This window comes from Setaria italica, chromosome II, assembly GCF_000263155.2.
Source record: "Setaria italica strain Yugu1 chromosome II, Setaria_italica_v2.0, whole genome shotgun sequence".
NCBI classification, from domain to species: Eukaryota; Viridiplantae; Streptophyta; class Magnoliopsida; order Poales; family Poaceae; genus Setaria; species Setaria italica.
The window spans coordinates 26,227,332-26,245,926 of record NC_028451.1 but is presented as its reverse complement, the minus strand read 5'-3'; the positions used below and the strand labels follow the sequence as shown (position 1 = coordinate 26,245,926).

General features: G+C 42.5%; 2 protein-coding genes across 2 annotated transcripts; both read left to right on the top strand.

Annotated features, from left to right (window-relative positions):
- The first annotated feature begins 6,130 nt into the window (after positions 1-6,130).
- LOC101777782 (plant cysteine oxidase 5) lies at positions 6,131-10,074 on the top strand. The gene is made up of 6 exons (XM_004956505.3): positions 6,131-6,285; positions 6,806-7,022; positions 8,709-8,857; positions 8,997-9,144; positions 9,382-9,585; positions 9,694-10,074. The coding sequence occupies exons 2-6, from the start codon at positions 6,908-6,910 to the stop codon at positions 9,807-9,809; spliced, it is 732 nt and encodes a 243-aa protein (XP_004956562.1). The 5' UTR covers positions 6,131-6,285; positions 6,806-6,907; the 3' UTR covers positions 9,810-10,074.
- A 2,861-nt stretch (positions 10,075-12,935) lies between these two features.
- Positions 12,936-18,541, top strand: LOC101777370 (rab3 GTPase-activating protein non-catalytic subunit). The gene is made up of 8 exons (XM_004956504.3): positions 12,936-13,457; positions 14,249-14,383; positions 14,512-14,700; positions 14,878-14,939; positions 15,196-15,353; positions 15,426-15,574; positions 17,860-18,003; positions 18,248-18,541. The coding sequence occupies exons 1-8, from the start codon at positions 13,071-13,073 to the stop codon at positions 18,419-18,421; spliced, it is 1,398 nt and encodes a 465-aa protein (XP_004956561.1). The 5' UTR covers positions 12,936-13,070; the 3' UTR covers positions 18,422-18,541.
- The last annotated feature ends 54 nt before the right edge of the window (positions 18,542-18,595 follow it).

Below are 18,595 nucleotides of genomic sequence, written 5' to 3'. Positions count from 1 at the left end.
GGGGAGGCCGAGCCCTGCCACCTCCCCCACGCCACCAACACCATCCCCAAGCCGTCGGCCTCCTCCTTCCGCCTCCTCGGCGCCAACCGCCGCCGCCGCCCGAGTTCCCACCGCCGCCTCCTTGCCGGCGCCACCCCTTGGGTACAGCCCCCAATCGCCCAAGGTAAGGGGTCAAATGGACCCCCTTACCCTCTCTCTACCTGCCCCCCCCCACCCGCCGTTCGGCCTTGCCGCCGGTAGGCCGAGCCGGCCGGGATGCCGCCGGCCGTGCGCCCCCCCCCACCCCCCTTCTCTGTTCTGGAACAGAGGGAAGAAGAAGAAAGAAAGGGATGGATTTCCGATCTACCCCTCTGTTTCCTTTTAATTGCAATCTGGCCCCTCCACCTCTCTGCAAGGACTTTCACAACTCAGCCCTTCCACCTTTTAAAGTAATTACAAATAGGCCCTCGGTTCTTACAATCCAGTCCTAAGCCTTGTTTTAAAGCCCTTAACCTCCCCTTTACCCGTCATTTCATGCGCCAAATTTCCTCTAATCGATCCCAAATTCAACCACGACCTCCTCTCATATATTTCCGCCGAGGCATATCCAAAGTTTATGAAAATACCCTTCCTACCTATTTTCCGTTCATATTTCCTGTTCGGAGCTCAACGGGTAAAATCTTTTTCCTTTTTATTTATTGTGTGCTCGTTTGTGTGTGTCGTAGATCGCGGAGTAACCGAGGAGGAGCGCGAGGAGGAGTTCGACCGTGAGCCCGAGCCCGAGGACCAGTACCGCGAGCAGGAGCTCCCGGAAGGCTTTGAGAACAGCAAGTCCAATCTCACCCTTGATGCATATTTAATACCCAGTTTTTCAGACACAACCTATTGTCCTGTTTTATAAAATGCATGTTGTTTTATCGCAAGACATGGTTGGATAGCCACCCCTTGATTGTTATGACTATTCCTTGTCGTCCTATATTTATCTCTAAATATGAGTTGCTCTGTTTAGATGATAAATGCTGCTAGAATGCTTAGGAACTCATTATTTAAATTCAATCATGACTACATCTGTTTATTCGGAAAATAAATGTGTGAGTGTGTTCAACTGAGGAATTGGGTTTTCGGGTGTAAAGGGAGGTGGTGGATGAGATGGATGGGCATTTCTTGTGTGGAATGCCGGATTGTTAAGCTCGTACCTTAGTGGTTGAGCAGAGTTGGGAGATATCCATCTTGTCATGGCTAAGGACCGAGTTGATGTGTCATCTTGCCTAATTCCATCATCGTGCAACTACTCGACCGTTGTATGGGCAACGGCTTAGCATAAACCCCACTAGCTAAACTGCTAGGCTTCAGGTGTGCTGGTGAGCAACGGGAGCCCTTGGAAAAGGACTAAGCTCTTGGTGACTTAGGTCCCGGTTTCGGCCCCGTGGATGGGTTGCTAACCCCTTGGGTGCTTCTATGTTGACTAGTCGGTGTTGGCTAAGGTGGGTAATGGCTTTGTTAGGATCCGTACCATCACTAAGGTGATCGTGATACGGTACCCTACTTGTGGGAAAAGTGTACAACCTCTGCAGAGTTAAAACCTATCCGGGTAGCCGTGTCCACGGCATTGGACGAGTTACGGCTCGGTCACACAACTAGCTTTTGGGAGATGATTGGTTTTTACGGTGTGTGTGTGGGATTTTGGAAGTGTCTGGTAGTTGTGCCGCGCGCTACGACGGACGGGGAGTCCGGTAGTGATAAAACTTGGATCCTTTGTGTAGGATCAACCCCACTTGATATATCGTTTATTAAAGAAAATACTTTAGGAAAATCCTTTGAAATGAAACCCTGCATATGTCAAAAATCTAGCTTTATTGCAAATAAACCTTAACCATATCCTTGTTGAATCCTATGCATATTCTTGTTGCATCCCCCTCCGTGGATGGGGTTGGACTTGTTGAGTACTTTTGTACTCACCTTTGTGTTGTTGCTTCAGAGGAGGATCCGGACTTCGTCGCCGAGGACTTCGAGTAGGAGGTTGTGTCTACACCCAACGCTGCCTGCGGTGTTGGCCCTTTTGCAGGATGCTTCCGCTGACGCATAGTTCCGATTGCAGTCCGGAGTCCGACCGGACTGCAACTTGGATTTGTATTGTTATCGCTTTAGTCTTTCTTTGGGTGTGGCTTGCCCGCCCGCTCCTCCGGGAGTTGTACGGTTTCTGAACTATCTATTGAATAAATGTGTTATCAGCCTCATGAGACTGATAATTGGATCACATTTAGTCTCTACTCATGTGGGGACGCTTCATTGATCATCAACCAAGAATTGCTGCAACAGGTGCTCAAAAAATGTATTATATTTCAACAAGATTGCAGTACATTACCATACAATAATCAACCTGACTAAAAGAAGCTGTGACATACATACCAGGTATTGCAAAGAAGAAGCTACTATTGGAATTAGAGGCATTTTGCATTTTATTTTAATCCAAAATATAGAACAAAACATGACAATTAAGATACCATAAACAGGAACATGATCTATTATAATTGCAGTAAACATAAAGCATCCAACAGATACTATGAAGCATAGGAATTGAAGAAGTTCAAAAGAAAGTACCTTGAGGCAGGGCTAGTTCCGGAGAAACCGGATGCACCATTACCCAACATTGTTAGTTGAGCTTGTTCGATGTAGTTGATCAGAAGTCGATGCCGTGCAGATGATCGCAGTGCAATTGCGTCTTTAGGAAGTAGTTGTGCACAGCGAGCAGTCACGCAGACGCGCTCCCCAAAAACTTGATCGCCCTTCTATTCCTCAAGTGCAGAGTCTCTGGTGAAGAGCGTAGCTTTGGAGGCCTGCTCTTCCGGCAAAATTCGTACACACAGATCGTCGGAACGGAGATAGCGAAAGCGCAGCGCAACAGTGGAGAAAAGCTCTGGTAGTTACTGATCATTTGTATCGTCAGTTACTAGTCACTAAAAGAGTATTCAGTTACTAGTCATCAACTGTGATAAAAAACTGCAAAACCTAACGCCCAGCCCACACATCATGCCGCCACACCGTGCCGCGACGCGACGCAAGGCGAGGCGAGCAAGCGCGCGCGCGAGTGGCATCCTGCTATCCCTCTCTCAACTTCTCAACAGGTGCAGCACAACTCCACCCTATAAGTTGGTTAGAGACCCTCTCAACTTCCAATATGGTTTTATTCTATTTGTAACTACCACAACTAATGGGTCTTGGAATTTATTTGATTAATTAAATAATTGGGCCAGCCCAATTATTCTAACAATCCCCACCAAATTCCAACTCTCATTTGGGAATTTGTTCCACTGCTGTTGGATATACCAATGTTTCGATAGGAGACCTGAATAAGGTTGAACATCCACCTAGAACATAAGCTACATTTGTCCACAACTAAACAATGGACTATGCCTTGAATTGTCAGTTTTGTGCAAACAAGTTTCACTTAAATCCTTTACCGATACTAGGCTGCAAAATGCATCTCCTCTGGTTGAAGCATATAGGTCATACTTCTTGGCCTTTCATGAGTCTTTAGAGATTACCCAATCTCATAGATTGTGACTAGCAGTCAAACTCATATAGGTGTGTTCCTCAAAAGATGTTTCTGCATGTTAACATCTTTGCCTAAGCCACTCGGATCACATTAAACCTGCTATGCAGATTTAGGAGAGATTGCATCTCCAACGGAGTGGGTTAGTACAATAGTACTCTCCTTCTCAGTTAGTCAAATAGCTTGTTTCACCACTCTAGTTCATGGGATCTCCGATCAAATAGAATAGGTTACCACTATGACTTAACTCTCATGTGGGTCTCATTCCATCTCCCTTGATGCCTCGTCTATCACATTTCGTGAAAGACCCTTGGATGTATGTGTTTTTCGCATGTGAAAGAATGAGAGGTAGCACCTCTCTTATAGGCACCAGAAGACCCTTGGATGCTCAGGTTAATGCAGCAATCAAATGGTCAGTCTCTGGTAATTGATAGCCATTAGCAATTGTCAGTTAATTATCATTTGTATCGTCAGTTACTATTCATCAACTGTGATAAAAAAAACTGCAAAACCTAACAACACCTAGCCCACACATCGCGTCGCCACGTGGCACAGCGAGGCGAGCGTGCGCGCGTGGCATCCTGCTATCCCTCTCTCAACTTCTCAACGGGTGCAGCACAACTCCACCTTATAAGTTGGTTCAACTTCCAAATTGGTTCTATTCTATTTGTAACTACCACCACTGATGGACTTTGGAATTTATTTGATTAATTAAATAATTGGGCCAGCCCTATTATTCTAACAGCTACTCCTTTCCACTGGCATGTTTCCCACTATCAGGATTGTAGGTCCTGGTTTAATCGCTCTGTGCAACACCTTATACGTAGTCAGTTCAGTAATCAGAAGTTCCAGTTGTCAAAATGCTCAAAGATGTCCACGTACACTACTCTTTACTCCAACACGTAAATTTTCCCGTTGCCTCCAAAGCCTAAATCACATTTTCTATATGTGGGGAGATAAATATAGTGCCTTCAGTGGTGTTAGAACTAACATGAGATCTACGCAAGAAAGGATGGGAGACACCTAAAAATAGCATCTACGACGGTGGTGTACACAGCATGGGGGAGCATAACGAATGGAAGCAATGGGAGATCTATATTGGAAGCAAATGGGAGATATATGTTGCTCATTTGGAATACGTTAGCTGGACAGCAAGGCGATAGGACCCACATGTGGTATTTAATGTCTTGGCTCAAGTAAACAAGTTACTGGACTGGTGACCTAACTCATCAGTTGTCAGGTTCAGGACCCAAATGCTATTCAGGGGGTGTTTGATACGCCTCCTAATACTCGTCACATCGGATGTTTGATACTAAATAGGAGTATTAAATATAGACTACTTACAAAACTCATTGCACAGATGGAGTCTAATTCGCGAGACGAATCTATTAAGTCTAATTAGTCCATAATTTGACAATGTGCTGCTACAGTAAACATGTGCTAATCATGGATTAATTAGGCTCAATAGATTCATCTCGCGAATTAGTATAAGGGTTCTACAATTAGTTTTATAATTAGCTCATGTTTAGCCCTTCTAATTAGCATCCAAATATCCGATGTGTTTAGCAGCTCATATCCAAACACCCCTCGAACTGTTCTGAAGCAGAGAGTTCCTTCCGCGCTTCAGTAGATATATCCCTCTCGACTTCTATTCATGAGCCAGTTCACCTAAAATCTTGGGCCATTAGTGAACGTATGGCACATAATTAAACAAACAAAAAGTTGAATAATCTAGAAAGCATGACCCACGTATTGCAAGACATGAAAGCAGGGAAAAGACGTGGAAGAGACGATGGCGACGGCAGAACCATTGCTTTGGCCTTGCTTAAAAAGGTGTTTTCTTAGACAACACTCTCTGTGAAGACCAAGGTAAGGAGATGAGACGTCACATGTTCTTTAATTTACAGGGCAAGCCATTAGTGGTGCGGCTACTCCACTTCTTCCACCGACTTCTTCCACCGATAAAGAGCATCTAAATGTTTAGTCACGATTGGTAACACCAACTGGAACTAGTTGTGATGTCTTTAGTCCCGGTTGGTGTTACCAACCGAACACCAACCGGGACTAAACGCTCCACCAGATTCCCCTCGATGCTTCTAGCTTTACTAGCCGTTACAACATGAACTAAAGGGGGCTCTTTAGTCCCAGTTGATATTACCAACCGGGATAAAGAGCCTGTCGGAGGTGGCCGTCGGTGGTGGGAATTCGACCCAGAACAACTAAAGCTCTTTTAGTCCCGGGTCAAAAAACGATCGAGATATATGTCCAAGAATCGAAAGTCGTTTCTCTACCGGAATTTGATTTTTTTTATTTGTACTCCAAGCATGGTACTGCTGGAATTGAAAGATTAAGACGAACTCTACCAACTGCAAGCCTGCAAAGTGCGTGTGCACGGATGACATTTTCCTGAAAAAATCTCTGAAAAGAGAACAAAGACAATCATGACAAATGACAGGAATAAGTTCCAGAAGACTTTGAGCCCTGTTTAGACCTACATTTTCGTTCCAAGAACAAAAAGGCAAACATCAAACTTGTCACTGCCTGTCTCTTTCGGTCCTCTTCTAGAGATGGAAGGGAGAAGGTCATCTTCCAGCGTTGCAGCAAAATTCAACAACGCCCATTCGCGCTGATGTCCCCATTGTACACCAACCGACCGGGCATCAGAGTACAAGATGGGGGGTCACTACTGGAGCTCGTGAGATGAGGTCTCAGGACCCTCCTCCTCTGGCGTCGCCCCCTTCCGAGAACCCGAGGTATCCCCTTGCATCGCCTCTGTTTCCTGGTTCAATCTGATCCGAAGTTTTTTTGTCTACAAGTTCTCTCATGGCCCTGGGAGGTGTCTACTTTTAGTTTTACTGGTTTTAGTCCGGTGTTTGTAAAGATGTCCTAGTCCTAGATTTCTATGTAGTTTTTGTGTGAAATAGATTCTAGATGAAACTATGTTGCTTTTTAGGTGAACACAAACTCTTTTGTGTCAACTTGTTTTTCGTATGATACCAGTAACTTCAATTTTGTATACACTTTTTGTGTGAAGTAGTTCCTTCTTTTTAGATGAAGCGTTGTTCCTTTTTTTAGATCAACACAAACTCTTTTGTGTAGTGCCAGTAGCTTGAGTCACAGTTTTTCTGTTTGGTGATACTAGTAGAATATGGATCCTTCTTTTGGGAACCATCAATCATGATGCTAGATCGATGCACGCGTGTTCCTATGTTGATTTTTCTCAGTGCCCTACATACCCTGTATATATAATCAACTCATTTCTCATCGACACAGGCTCTAAAGGAAACCTCAGTGTGACTTGAAGACAACTTCTGTTGAAGTGAACTTGTATACATCTAAGGTTTGAAACTTCTAAGTCTAGTTCTTAAGTTATAAATGCCTTCCACGACTATGGATGCAATCCAGAAGCTTTATGAGGTTTGTAAAGTATCATTATCTGAAAAGGGGCCTCCATCTTCTGAAGCCATTGATAAAGTCCGCGTTGTATTAGGTACGAGCTACCTACCTTCTACTACCTACCTTCTACTGTTGACATGATATTATAGGGAATCGGTGCTCGTAGCATAACAGGGAGGAGTGAATTAGGAAACTTAAAACCTTAACCTATGACTTTCACTACTTTGCATAAACATAAACTAGATCATTCTAACCTAGATGTGTTGACCTAGTATGAAACCCTCATCCTAAAACAAGTTTTGCAACCTAGAACCAATCCTAGCAAGATACTACACAAAGAAAGTAAAGGCATACAAGTTGCAAGTATTGAATGCGGAAACGTAAGAGGGGGATGAGGAGAAGCAAACTCTTGACACGAAAATTTATCCCGTGGTATCGGTAGGCACTAAGCCACCACTAGTCCACGTTATTGAAACACTCACACAAGAAGAGTATTGCTTCCCGGTCACCAAATCTCTTCCGGGACACCCCTTGACTTGCCAGTTTGGCTCGGCCACTAAGTCTCACGCCAAGTTCCCCGGTCACCTTGATGTTGTCTCCACTAAGGAAGGGGGTCTCCATGTCCCCCGCACACGGTCGTCGACGCCGCTCCACATCAAGCCGAAGGGTCGAAGACTTGTCGGCGAGCCACCAAGGCTCCAAGGTGCCGGCATACCTTGTACAACTATGGTTCACTCCTAGAACCGATCACAAGGTAGGCACACCTTGCACTCTCCCTCTCTCTAGGCCTATCCTAGTACTAATCACTCTCCTAAACTTGTGCTAAGCTTTGAATAATCACTTCAGCACTTTTGGTGGCTTGAATGTGTTCTTGATGAGTCTTGATCTCCAATGAACTTCTGCACACTCCAGCATCATCAAATGGACGAGTGGAGGGGGTATAAATAGCCCAAGAGCTCAAAGAGCCGTTGCTCCAACGGCTTGTTAAAGTATACCGTCGGACGTTCCGATGGTCTGTTTTGGCATGCATCGAAACATCCGGTGCAACTAGCCGTTGGCCTTCCCACGCCCAAGTTCTTCACTAACTCATCCAAAATTCATCCGACGCTTCATCCGATGGCACCGTCGGAACATCCGGTGCTGAAGAGTTTTTTGCCCAAAACCTCTCTGGAAGTTTCTGAAGTAAATATGTTTCATCTGACGCTTCCCTTGACCTAGCATCGGAACATCCGATGGTCTAGGGTTTCCTCCCTTCACTTCTGGCGATTGCTCCGACGCTACTAAAAAGAGGCCATCGGAACATCCGATGGTCTGTGTTTGACTCAGCTTCTTTGTAGCGTATCAATTGCTCTCCGACGCTATTCTGGAGGCCATCAGAACATCCAATGGTGCCTGTTTTTCTGGATTTCTTAGTTCTTTGCTTGTCTTTGGTTGTGGTTGCTTACTTAGGACCTATAATACCTTCAAAGCATGTTGGGGTTAATGATCATGTTGTCACATTAATCACCAAAATTACAAAGTAATGGTCTATATTTGAGGCCATGATCGCTACAGATATTCAGAACATCAAAGCTGGAGGAGACAAAATCGATAAGAACCAAGCAAACTTCTACTGACAGAATAAAATTTGCGCAATGTGTTTTTCTGCCACTGAAATTGTATATCGAATTATCGATTGTGAATTTTAAAGACCGTGTTAGAAATTTAAAAGACAAATGAGATACTTGTAGCGCGGTATTGTTCTGGGCTTCTGTTCACATTGTTCAAAACTTCCTGCCAGACAAGATCACACCTTCGGATGTTGGACTAGAGTGTGAAGCTCAAGCTGCACGTGTTTGGCGGAGTCCACAAGCCCTGAGTAAGAAAAGAGTTTTTCCTTCCAGCCCTGCGATCAGATACCGTCACATATATGAGTGCAAAAGCTTCTCAGTAAGCATTAACATCTTTACCCATACATCTTTTTCTGCATTGCAGCATCCAAGTGTTCCGTGTTCGGCAGTCATCCTTCATTTTTTGCCTGCAGGTTTTGGTTGTTAGTGCTCATGTGGAATGTACGTTGTCTTTGCAGATTGGGATATTTTGCATACCAGCATCATCCATCATTCCACTCCACAATCATCCTGGCATGACTGTGCTCAGCAAAGTTTTATACGGCACAGTGCATGTCAAATCATATGATTGGATTGATAAAGCTGAACCTCTTAATTTATTGAAAGGTAAGGTTTTCTTAATCATGACTACTGATGAATTTTGATAACGGATTAATTTAACCTTTTCAGTTGTTTAAACCTGTATAGAAGTCATGCTCTTGATATGGTACCCAAACTAGCTTGTTTGGATGTTAAACCTGCCCAGTGCCCTCTGATATAACAGTATTCAGATATAGCACATGACTCTGACCGTGCAGTGCTTTTTATCAATTGATGCACACTACTTTCTTTTGTAAATTGCAGTGAGGCCTGCGAAGGTTGTAAGAGATGGTGAAATGTCGGCGCCTTGTGGAGCGATGGTTCTTCATCCCGAAGAAGGCGGCAACATACATGCTTTCAAAGCCATCACTCCCTGTGCTATCCTGGACATTTTAACACCTCCTTACTCTTCAGAAGCCGGGAGGCACTGCTCCTACTTCCGGAGATGCCCAAAGTCGGACCCATCGGGTTAGTCTAACAACCTTTCAGCATGAACATGTATAGAACACTTGGTCTACTGGTTGTGATATGGATTCAGGTTCTAACTCATCTTCTGGATTGCTACTGTTTCTCCAGGTGTTTTGTTGAACCGAACAAAGGGATCTGAATTTGTTTGGCTGGAAGAATACCAGCCCCGTGACAGCTTTGTCATTAGAAGGGACCTGTACACAGGACCTGCTTTAGAGTTATGAGGATCATGCTTGGAGGTCATGCTCAGCACAATAATTATGCTTTCTTTAGCTTCTTAAGTTATAAAGAAGTACACAGCCATGCAGAGCATTCCGTTTCCCCTTTTAGCTTTGCACTTTTATTTATAGGAACTTAATTATTCAATACAGTCTGGTGTATGTATTTTTAAGATAATTTTATTGTATATTTCATATATATGTAACTTGCTGACAGAATATTTATATAATTATATGAAAGTGGAAGGTATTTTTGAGCCTTCATTGAATACAGGCCTCTCTTGGAAAAACTGTTAACAGTGAACTTGAGAAACTTTATGATTAGAAAGGTACGGTATTTTTCATTTTTGTTCATCGTATTGCTTGACTTAGCAATTTGCCATATGCTACTATTTCTTTTTTTTCTGTTCAATTCTTGCTCTGTGCATATCTTGCATGTGGGCCGGTGGTAACTCAAGGGTGGGACTTCACCGTCGGCGGTTTGAACCCCCATCTCGGGCAGGCCTCTGATGAAGGCCGCCGTCGAAGCGCCGTTCAAAGAAAATATTGCTGAGGCTCCGTTTGGATTCTTGAAATTAAATTCCATTTTAATAATTATAATTTAGACACAAATTAATTAAGTTAATATAGTTGGATGTGGAATATATTTGTATATTATTATTGACCATATGGGAGAGATAATTATGTGTTGCACTTCTGCTACAGGGAAGCGAGTCGAAGAGCATCTATAAGTTGCACATTAGAAACATATCATGAGGATCTATCGAATCAATTTCCATCTTCTAACCCCATCATTTAAGATAGACTTATATCTAAACTTTAGAAAGTTGTGGAATGCACATTCCAAGACAAATGGCATACTCCATTAAATAGATTCCAATTCCTTCAAAATAAAGGGATCCAAATGGGACCTAAGTATAATTGGGTGGCCTATTAGCAAATTCTACTTAACAAAGGAAGGATTTACCATCATCACTTTCTTCGTACGTTTCACCTTCTTCTTACTAAGTCCACCACATCCCTCCTACCCCATGACCCACCCACCTCTCTCTATGGCCAATGGCCGCCATCGGCTACCAAGTCACTTTACTAATGCCCACTTCTAGCAACTGCGGTTAGTGGTTACCTCGCCATGCCCACCATCTCCCACCACATCCACCTCCCCACCCCAGCTATTCCTAATCATAGCAACTGCTTGCCCCATTCCTGACCCTGTGTGCTAGTTCTCCCCCAATTACAGCGGCCTTTAGAAGTATTCCACACCACCCTATCAGCGGTGCCCTGGCTGCCTTGCCTCGCCACCTGTCATCATTGCTTGGCTAAATGCCATTGATAGCCATCCGCCTATCTGATTCCGGTACCCTCAATCCGAACCATAAACCTCAAAACGATAATCTTTCTTGTCCGACTGACCGGCTACATGATGTTGGCGGCTAGCAACGACCACTAATAGATTAGGGAGAAAAAGAGTGAGAATCGGCACTCTTTTCCCACGCATCACTAGCACTGGCAAAAGACGACGAGAGAGAAAGAGGGGGGAGCCAGAGCAAAATTAGGGAAGACTAAGCAACTTGTCCACTTTGTGGAGATAACAAGTGTAGCACAAGATCTTATGTCTTCATTTGCTGCTATAAAAAAGGAGAGACTAGGCATTGTATAATTTTTTTTCCTCCATATCTAGCTCCATAAATTCTTGGAGCTACCAAAAGAGTAAAGGCCTGTTTGGGTCATTTGAATTGGAATTTCATTCCAGCAATTTCGTTCTTCATGATTTAAAGTGAATTGAGTTGGCTAGAATCTGATTCAAATCAAATGTTTTTTTGATATGCATGGATTTGGTTTCTATGAATTAAATTTGTATTGTTGTTTAGGTATTCAACATATATAATCAAATCAGCATGTACTTGGGCATCCACATCTCGACTTTAATAACAATTATCTAATCAAAAGATCCGACTTGTTGGTGATGGTCGGAGATTGCTTGAGCGGAGTGGAGGAGTGATAAGGGGACCGGCGCCTCGTCTCGATCTAGTGGGAGGTGGGCAGCACTACGAAACCCAAGCTAAATTAGCTGCCCATGGAGTCGAGGGAGAGAAGAGTGGCGAGTCGAGAGGAGCTCCTGTACGGCTTATGATAGGTTGTCAAGGGTGGTTGTAGCTTTAAAGCACATTAGACCCATCTAACTTTAACCCATTGCAGCTCATCGACCATCCATCGCAGACGTCTTTTAATGTTATAACTTGATTCAACAATATGTGAACTTTATGTCAACATTTTAAATAGACTAATTCAACATTTCATGCAGAATAAAAGTGCATTGCAATGCTTCTCACTATCACCTCACTCGAGTTGCGTACTCCTGATACATACTTTAATATTTTTTTACAACTGATTCAACCTATCATCGAATCCTGACTCAACATTTCGCATTGACTGACTCGACATTTTAAGAGGATCAAATAACAGTTATGGTTAGCTTGCTCCTCACCTCATCTTAACCATCCATCTAGTATAGCACAGACATCCAAAACACAATAAGTTTCATAAGAGAAAAAATTGCGGAATTTATATAGAAATCTCAAGTCGAGGACAAGACATAGAGGTGATGGAATCACTTTCCATACTTTAGCCCATTAGTGTATTTTAGCCCGAGAATGTAGGGCAGGCCAGCATTTCAAACCCTGGACAGGCTTCAAATATCCCGTTTCAATTCTTGAAGGCAGTAAACAAACTAGTCTAGAAGCCATTACAATTCAGCTCAATTCCGACATCCAAAATGCCATTTATATGAAACGGGAACAGGAGCATTTATATGAATCAATTTGTTCATAATTTAGACCAAATACAGATATTTAAACTATTTTATTTTAGTCTTCAAATTACAGATTCAATCTGGATCACACAGAGCGTATAATTAAGTTAAACAGGGTCTTAGTTGAGCTCTTTTATTCTTATTTTACATCAATCATTTAAGTTAAATACTTTTTATCATTTTATTATTTAAACTCTAAATCGTAGCGTACAATTAATTCTTCGGCACATGCTCACTTCGTTTGAGACAGGAATTGTTCTGAAGCAACGATAATGAAAACCTCGAGCAAGCGCTTCCTTTCATTACTAACCGCAAATCCGAGGTTAGCCAAAAGGTAAGGGGTGTATCTGCAAAAACCACGCGCGCGTCTCCTCCTCCTTCCTCCTCGTGCCGCGCGCATCTGCGCGGCCCCAACCTTCTAGAAGCTTCCGCGGGATCTCCCCTCGCCTCCCTCCATGGCGCCGCGGGGCCACCACCTGACGGAGGTGGCCCTCCTCGCGTCCGCCTCGGCGGACCTCGCCGCCGCGGGTGCCGGCGAGCGGGAGGGGTGGCTGGACGACCCCGCCGTGCTCCCCTCGCTCGGGCCCCGCGCGCGCGCCCTCGCCGTGGCCAGTGCGGCGCGGTCCGTGCTCGTGATCGTCCCGGTCACCGAAGGTGGAGGCGGCGGGGTCACGGTGGAGCCCGCGCTGGGGCCCGAGGAGGGCCGGATCTCAGCCGTGGAGTGGGTCCCGCTGACCGCGGAGGAGGACGGCGATGGGGAGGAGGGGGTGGCAGTGGCGATCGGCACGGACACCGGGTGGCTGCTGTTCTACTCGCTAGCCGGCGATCTACTGCACAAGCAGGTCGCTGATATGATCCATCCAGTTCCTTCTCTGTAGATATGCTAGTTTGAGAAATTTTCAGATTATCAGGCCTACGTTTTAGAATAGATTATCATATTATATAGGCTAGGTTTTGTACGATATTTTAGGATTCACATTCCCGAATGCTCTTACTAGGGTCAATAAGATGCAAGGATTTGCTTGAAATATGGGCTTGATTTTAGTGGCTAATAATAAGCAGTGCTTGGAATGTGGTGTGGCACATGTTCTGTTGAGTTGCTTGATGTTGGGAAGTTGTTTCTGTTGGTTTTATTGCCCATTCTGAGTTTTCATCTTCTTTTTAATATAATAATTGGCAGCTCTCCTGCTTGGTTCATGTCAAAAAAACAAAAACTCCAGTCATCACTTTTGGATGGCATTAAAATGAGCATGGGACTTCTCAGTTAGTTGAAAAAATTATATCAATAGAAATCCTCACTAAAAGATGGTTCACAAGCACTATTTCTTTTTTAAGAGTTAGCTTTTTCTTTAAATAAATTGCATACCCTTTGTTAGGTTACTTCAAATCTGATGCATTTGGTATGATACAACCATGTGTTTCTTACTTCACACATAGTATTGTATGACTAAATAACATTGTTGTGTAAGAAAACAGAATGCTTTGTAATGTAGACAGCACATGTATTGTAGTGCAAACAGAAGATACTCTATTTGATTGCTCCTACTATCATTAATTATGTTATTTATCTCCGATCTTTATCAAACATGCTTTTTTTGTTTTTTCACTGTCTTCCTTGATGTGCTTATTTCAGAGTATATATCCTGCAAAGATACTGAAACTCAACTTTCGTGAGCGGAAGGAGAACGCTTGGGAAGATTCAGGTTCAAATGAACTTTCTGTAGTTTTTCCTGGTGTTATCGCACGCTTCGATGGTGCTGACCTTCAGGTTTGTGTGAAAACCTCATTTATTTCTCTATTGGAAACAGAGAGTTTGGTGCTTAGTTGCCAGCATCACAATGATCAGGCTTTCTGTGTATGTTCAATAATAGTAATTGATTTTTTGGTTGCTCACAGAGCATTCTTCAAAAATCATTTCAAGATGTAAAATCCCGTCTGTGGAAAGATAAGTTTGAAGAGGAAGATGCTAGTGATGAAGGTTCCTTTGGAAGGATACCCTTTCGGATTTGGAATGTAAGCAAGTTTGGTTCTTGTGCTGATGCTGCAATTGTTGGTCTGATGCCACCTCCCTTGTTAGAACTTCAGGTGACTTGCTCGCGCATCATTCTTCTACTGTTGTTAGATATCACTCTTACATGAATTCATTACACCTTTACCGTTATTATTATTTTAGTTTTATCATATCCTGTTTTGCTACCTTTAGTGGAAGTTTTCTGAAGCCACGATTATATTGAATTCAGCTGCTTTTATATTGCTGGGCAGTCAAGTCAGCGCCACTATTGTGCCATCACAGTTGGAGAGGATGCTGTAGTTTCAGCATATAGGTGAGTTTCACTACGCAGTGGCTTTTGCATTTCTGATTGAGGTGATCATGATACTAGCTCTGACATAGTGACATTATTTGTCAGTCATTTCGTTATGATTTCTGTGGATATAGTTTATACATTCAATTATATTACAAGTTGGCAACAGGAAACTTGTTGTGATAGCTTCCATTCAAATATGAACCGCAATCAGTTCAAACTAATGTCCATCTGTTCTGGATGTTGGAGGAAAGTTAACACATTATTGGCTCTGCAGGCTATCAGAAGATAGAGGCAGGTCAATTGTTGGAGCAATTTTGTCAAGAGGTGTAGCTGCAACATTTTCGACAATATCATCTTTGTCGAAAATATTATGGCGGAGTGAGCCATCACCACCTAAAAAGTCACGGCCAAAGCCTCAATCATTTGCAAAAAGTAATGCTAGTAGTTGAAATTCAATATCTTTTAAAAATACTGAATTTACTCCTCACAGCACATATGCTGCAGCTTCACCCCTAACTTGCTTGAAAGACTCGCCAAGGAAGGGAGAACGGCTTACACTCTCCCCAAGTGGTACATTGGCTGCCATAACTGATTCACTTGGGCGGATTCTACTGCTGGACACTCATGCCCTTGTGGCTGTGCGGTTATGGAAGGTAAACTTATTGAGTTTATTCTTGAATAATCTAATCTAAAAGAAATAATGAATTATTGAGTAATATATAACTTTCAATAGTTAAGATTATTGTCTTCTGGTGTCATTGTTAGTTCAGTTTTACTGTCCCCAACAGTTGGGCTTCCTTTCTCCGTCCATGTATGATTTGTGTTTTAAGTTGAAATTTTATGGGATGATTGATGACATCATACCTTTGATGCAAAAGTGTTTTAAGAATTTCTTTGTTTATTTCATAGGTTTGGAGAATCTGGATTGGATTAATCTTAAGATATGAAACTGCATAAGTATAATCAAGAAATAACTTAAAAATATTTTGTAACATAGAATTTGATGCCATTTATCACCCAACAATAATTGAACTTAAAACACAACATGTATGATGAGAATTGCGAAACAAAAAAGGCTTAAGTTTGAGGTAATATAATGGCCTTTTCCCTTTTGAACTATGTTTGTTTTGATTTGAGAGAGAGACAAGACAGGGAGATGGAGGGGAAAGGGAGCTTGATTTGAAATAGATGTCCATTGGTTCTTGTGGTTTCCCAAACCTTGAACTCGAAAATAAAAGCATAAAAAAATAAAGGGAGAAATTATGTCATCAAGATTTAAGGGCAGTTAGAGCCTGTAAGATTTTCTTCTTAATGAAATGGCCCGCAGCTCTCCTGCGTGTTCTAGAAAAAAACTATGTCATGAAGAGCATCAAGCTGTAGAAAGTATCACCTGATAGATTTTATATGCCATTTTTTTGAACAAATATGTTATTGATTGCAGTAGTGGACAGAACTTCTGTGCCATGCTGGCATCAACTTTTTAGGTTGCTGGGCTGTATCCATGGTTTTTGAGGTGTTGTGGTGTCCTGTGGTGTTCGGGCACTCTTGGATTCCTAGGCGTTGCCTAGTCAACAAGGCATAACTAGGACCTTGCGATGTCCAGTGATGCCATGTGGCGTTGGGAGCAAGCCTGCATGCCTAAGGCGACAACTCAAAAACCATGGCTGTACCATCCTTTGCTAGTTGTAAATCATGGTAGGATCAGGAGGGTGCACATAGAAACTATGGTGGTTCAACTGTACTCTCACGTCCCATCCCTCGGAGCAAGTCTGCAATTGTGAGAGTAGCAAACCAGGGTAATCATGTGCAGTCTTCTGATCATGCCACCATTTACCACTAGGTAGCATGGTACTATCACATGCCACTGCAACTCAAGTGCTTGTATTTCTAGGGCATCATGAGATCTTTAAGTGACTAAGACCCAGTACTTTGAGATTGCATGTTAATATTTATCTGAACCTAGATAGCAAAAGTGTAGACAGTAAGGGAGAGAAGTGTACACAGCAAGGGAGAGAAATGTCATGTAGAAAATCTAGTTATAGAAACTATCACTTCTGCCTAATGGCTTTTACATACCATTTCAGTCAAATATTTGATTGGTTGCAGCAGTTGGTAAAACTTGTTTGCCATGCTGGCATCATTTTTTAGGTTGATGGGTTGCACTGTCCTACAGTAGTTGAAAATCGTGGTAGGATAAGGAAGGTGCATATAGAAAATATTGTGATTTAACTCATACTCTCACATCTCATGCCATTGAGCACAAGTTTGCAATGGATACGAAATTGCTGTTGTGGGTTTGACCAGGGAAACCATGTGCACACGCCACCATTTACCACAATGAAGGATGGCACTACCCCATAGCATTGCAAGATTATATTTAAGAATGTTGTGCCTATTTTCTTGACCTTCCTGATTTTACTTTTGTTTTAGCATGGCAATCTATAATTGTCTATTAGGTTTGTGTTTAGATTTTTGTTAGCAATTTCATAGGCTGCTCTTTTAAGAGTAGCTTGGGTACTAATGAGTGATTACTCGGTGACCTTGCAAAATTCAAGCTCGTGCTTCTATGGCATACTGAGCTATCTACTTCTGCTGCAACCAATCTTTAAGTGGCCAACTGTATTTGATTATATATCAGTATAACCACTCAAGTATTTGATTTGGATTTTTTGGATAAATAAATTGTTATCAAATTCCAAAAATGGATCAAAGAGTAGCCAAGGAGTACTATAGCTGATTTTTTTTATCTATGTTAATTTTGGCTTGTGCCTAAATGATTGGAATCAATTGCTTCACACCAGAGCCCAGCACAGGTCATTGGCACTAAGAACATTGGCAATGCAGCTGAGTAGCTCTTTTTGCAAAATCATGAAATCAGACTGCTTTTTGGATTGTCATTTTTATATCTTTTATCATTTCCAATGTAATAATTTTATAGGGCTATCGTGATGCTTCATGTCTATTTGTGGAGATGCTTCTAAATAAAGACAAGGCTTCATCAAGTTCAATGCATATAGAATATACAAAGAGTGACTACTGTTTGTGCCTAGCAATCCATGCCCCACGGAAAGGCATAATAGAGGTAAGTCTCATGGTTGCCTCATTGTTGATTTCGTGTTTACAAATCATCTTTTGGTTCTACCAGTGCTGAACGATGACATTCTGGGGTGGTTTGATTTTTCTGTTGGTCTTCAGCCACTTAGAAGATTTTAGCAATAAATTACATGTTTTATTCTGAGAGTGATAAACAAGTGTTGTGAGGTCGGTTAAAGGACTGTTTACTTTTTAGTGGAGACCTATAATTTATTGCCGTATGTGTTTGTCAGGTTTGGAAGATGCGGACTGGGTCACGCCTCCTAACTATCCCATGCCCCAAAGGGAGCAGAATCTTGCAACCCTCAGCGAGGCTCTCATCAACATACTCGTATACCCCACTGGAGGTTTACTTGTTCAATGGAGACTCTGGACAGTTGTCAGTTTTGAATAGTCACGTTGGATGACTATTGTCTGTTCTTTTGTGGTATTAAATTGTTACTGCAAGTGTTGTACAGAAATATTTGTTGACAGTGCTTACAATTTTGCCGATCAAGAAAATGAATAAAGCTGTGTTTTGTGTGACATGTTTCGTTTATTGCATTACATCATCATGGAGTATGATAATCTTGTTCAGTTGG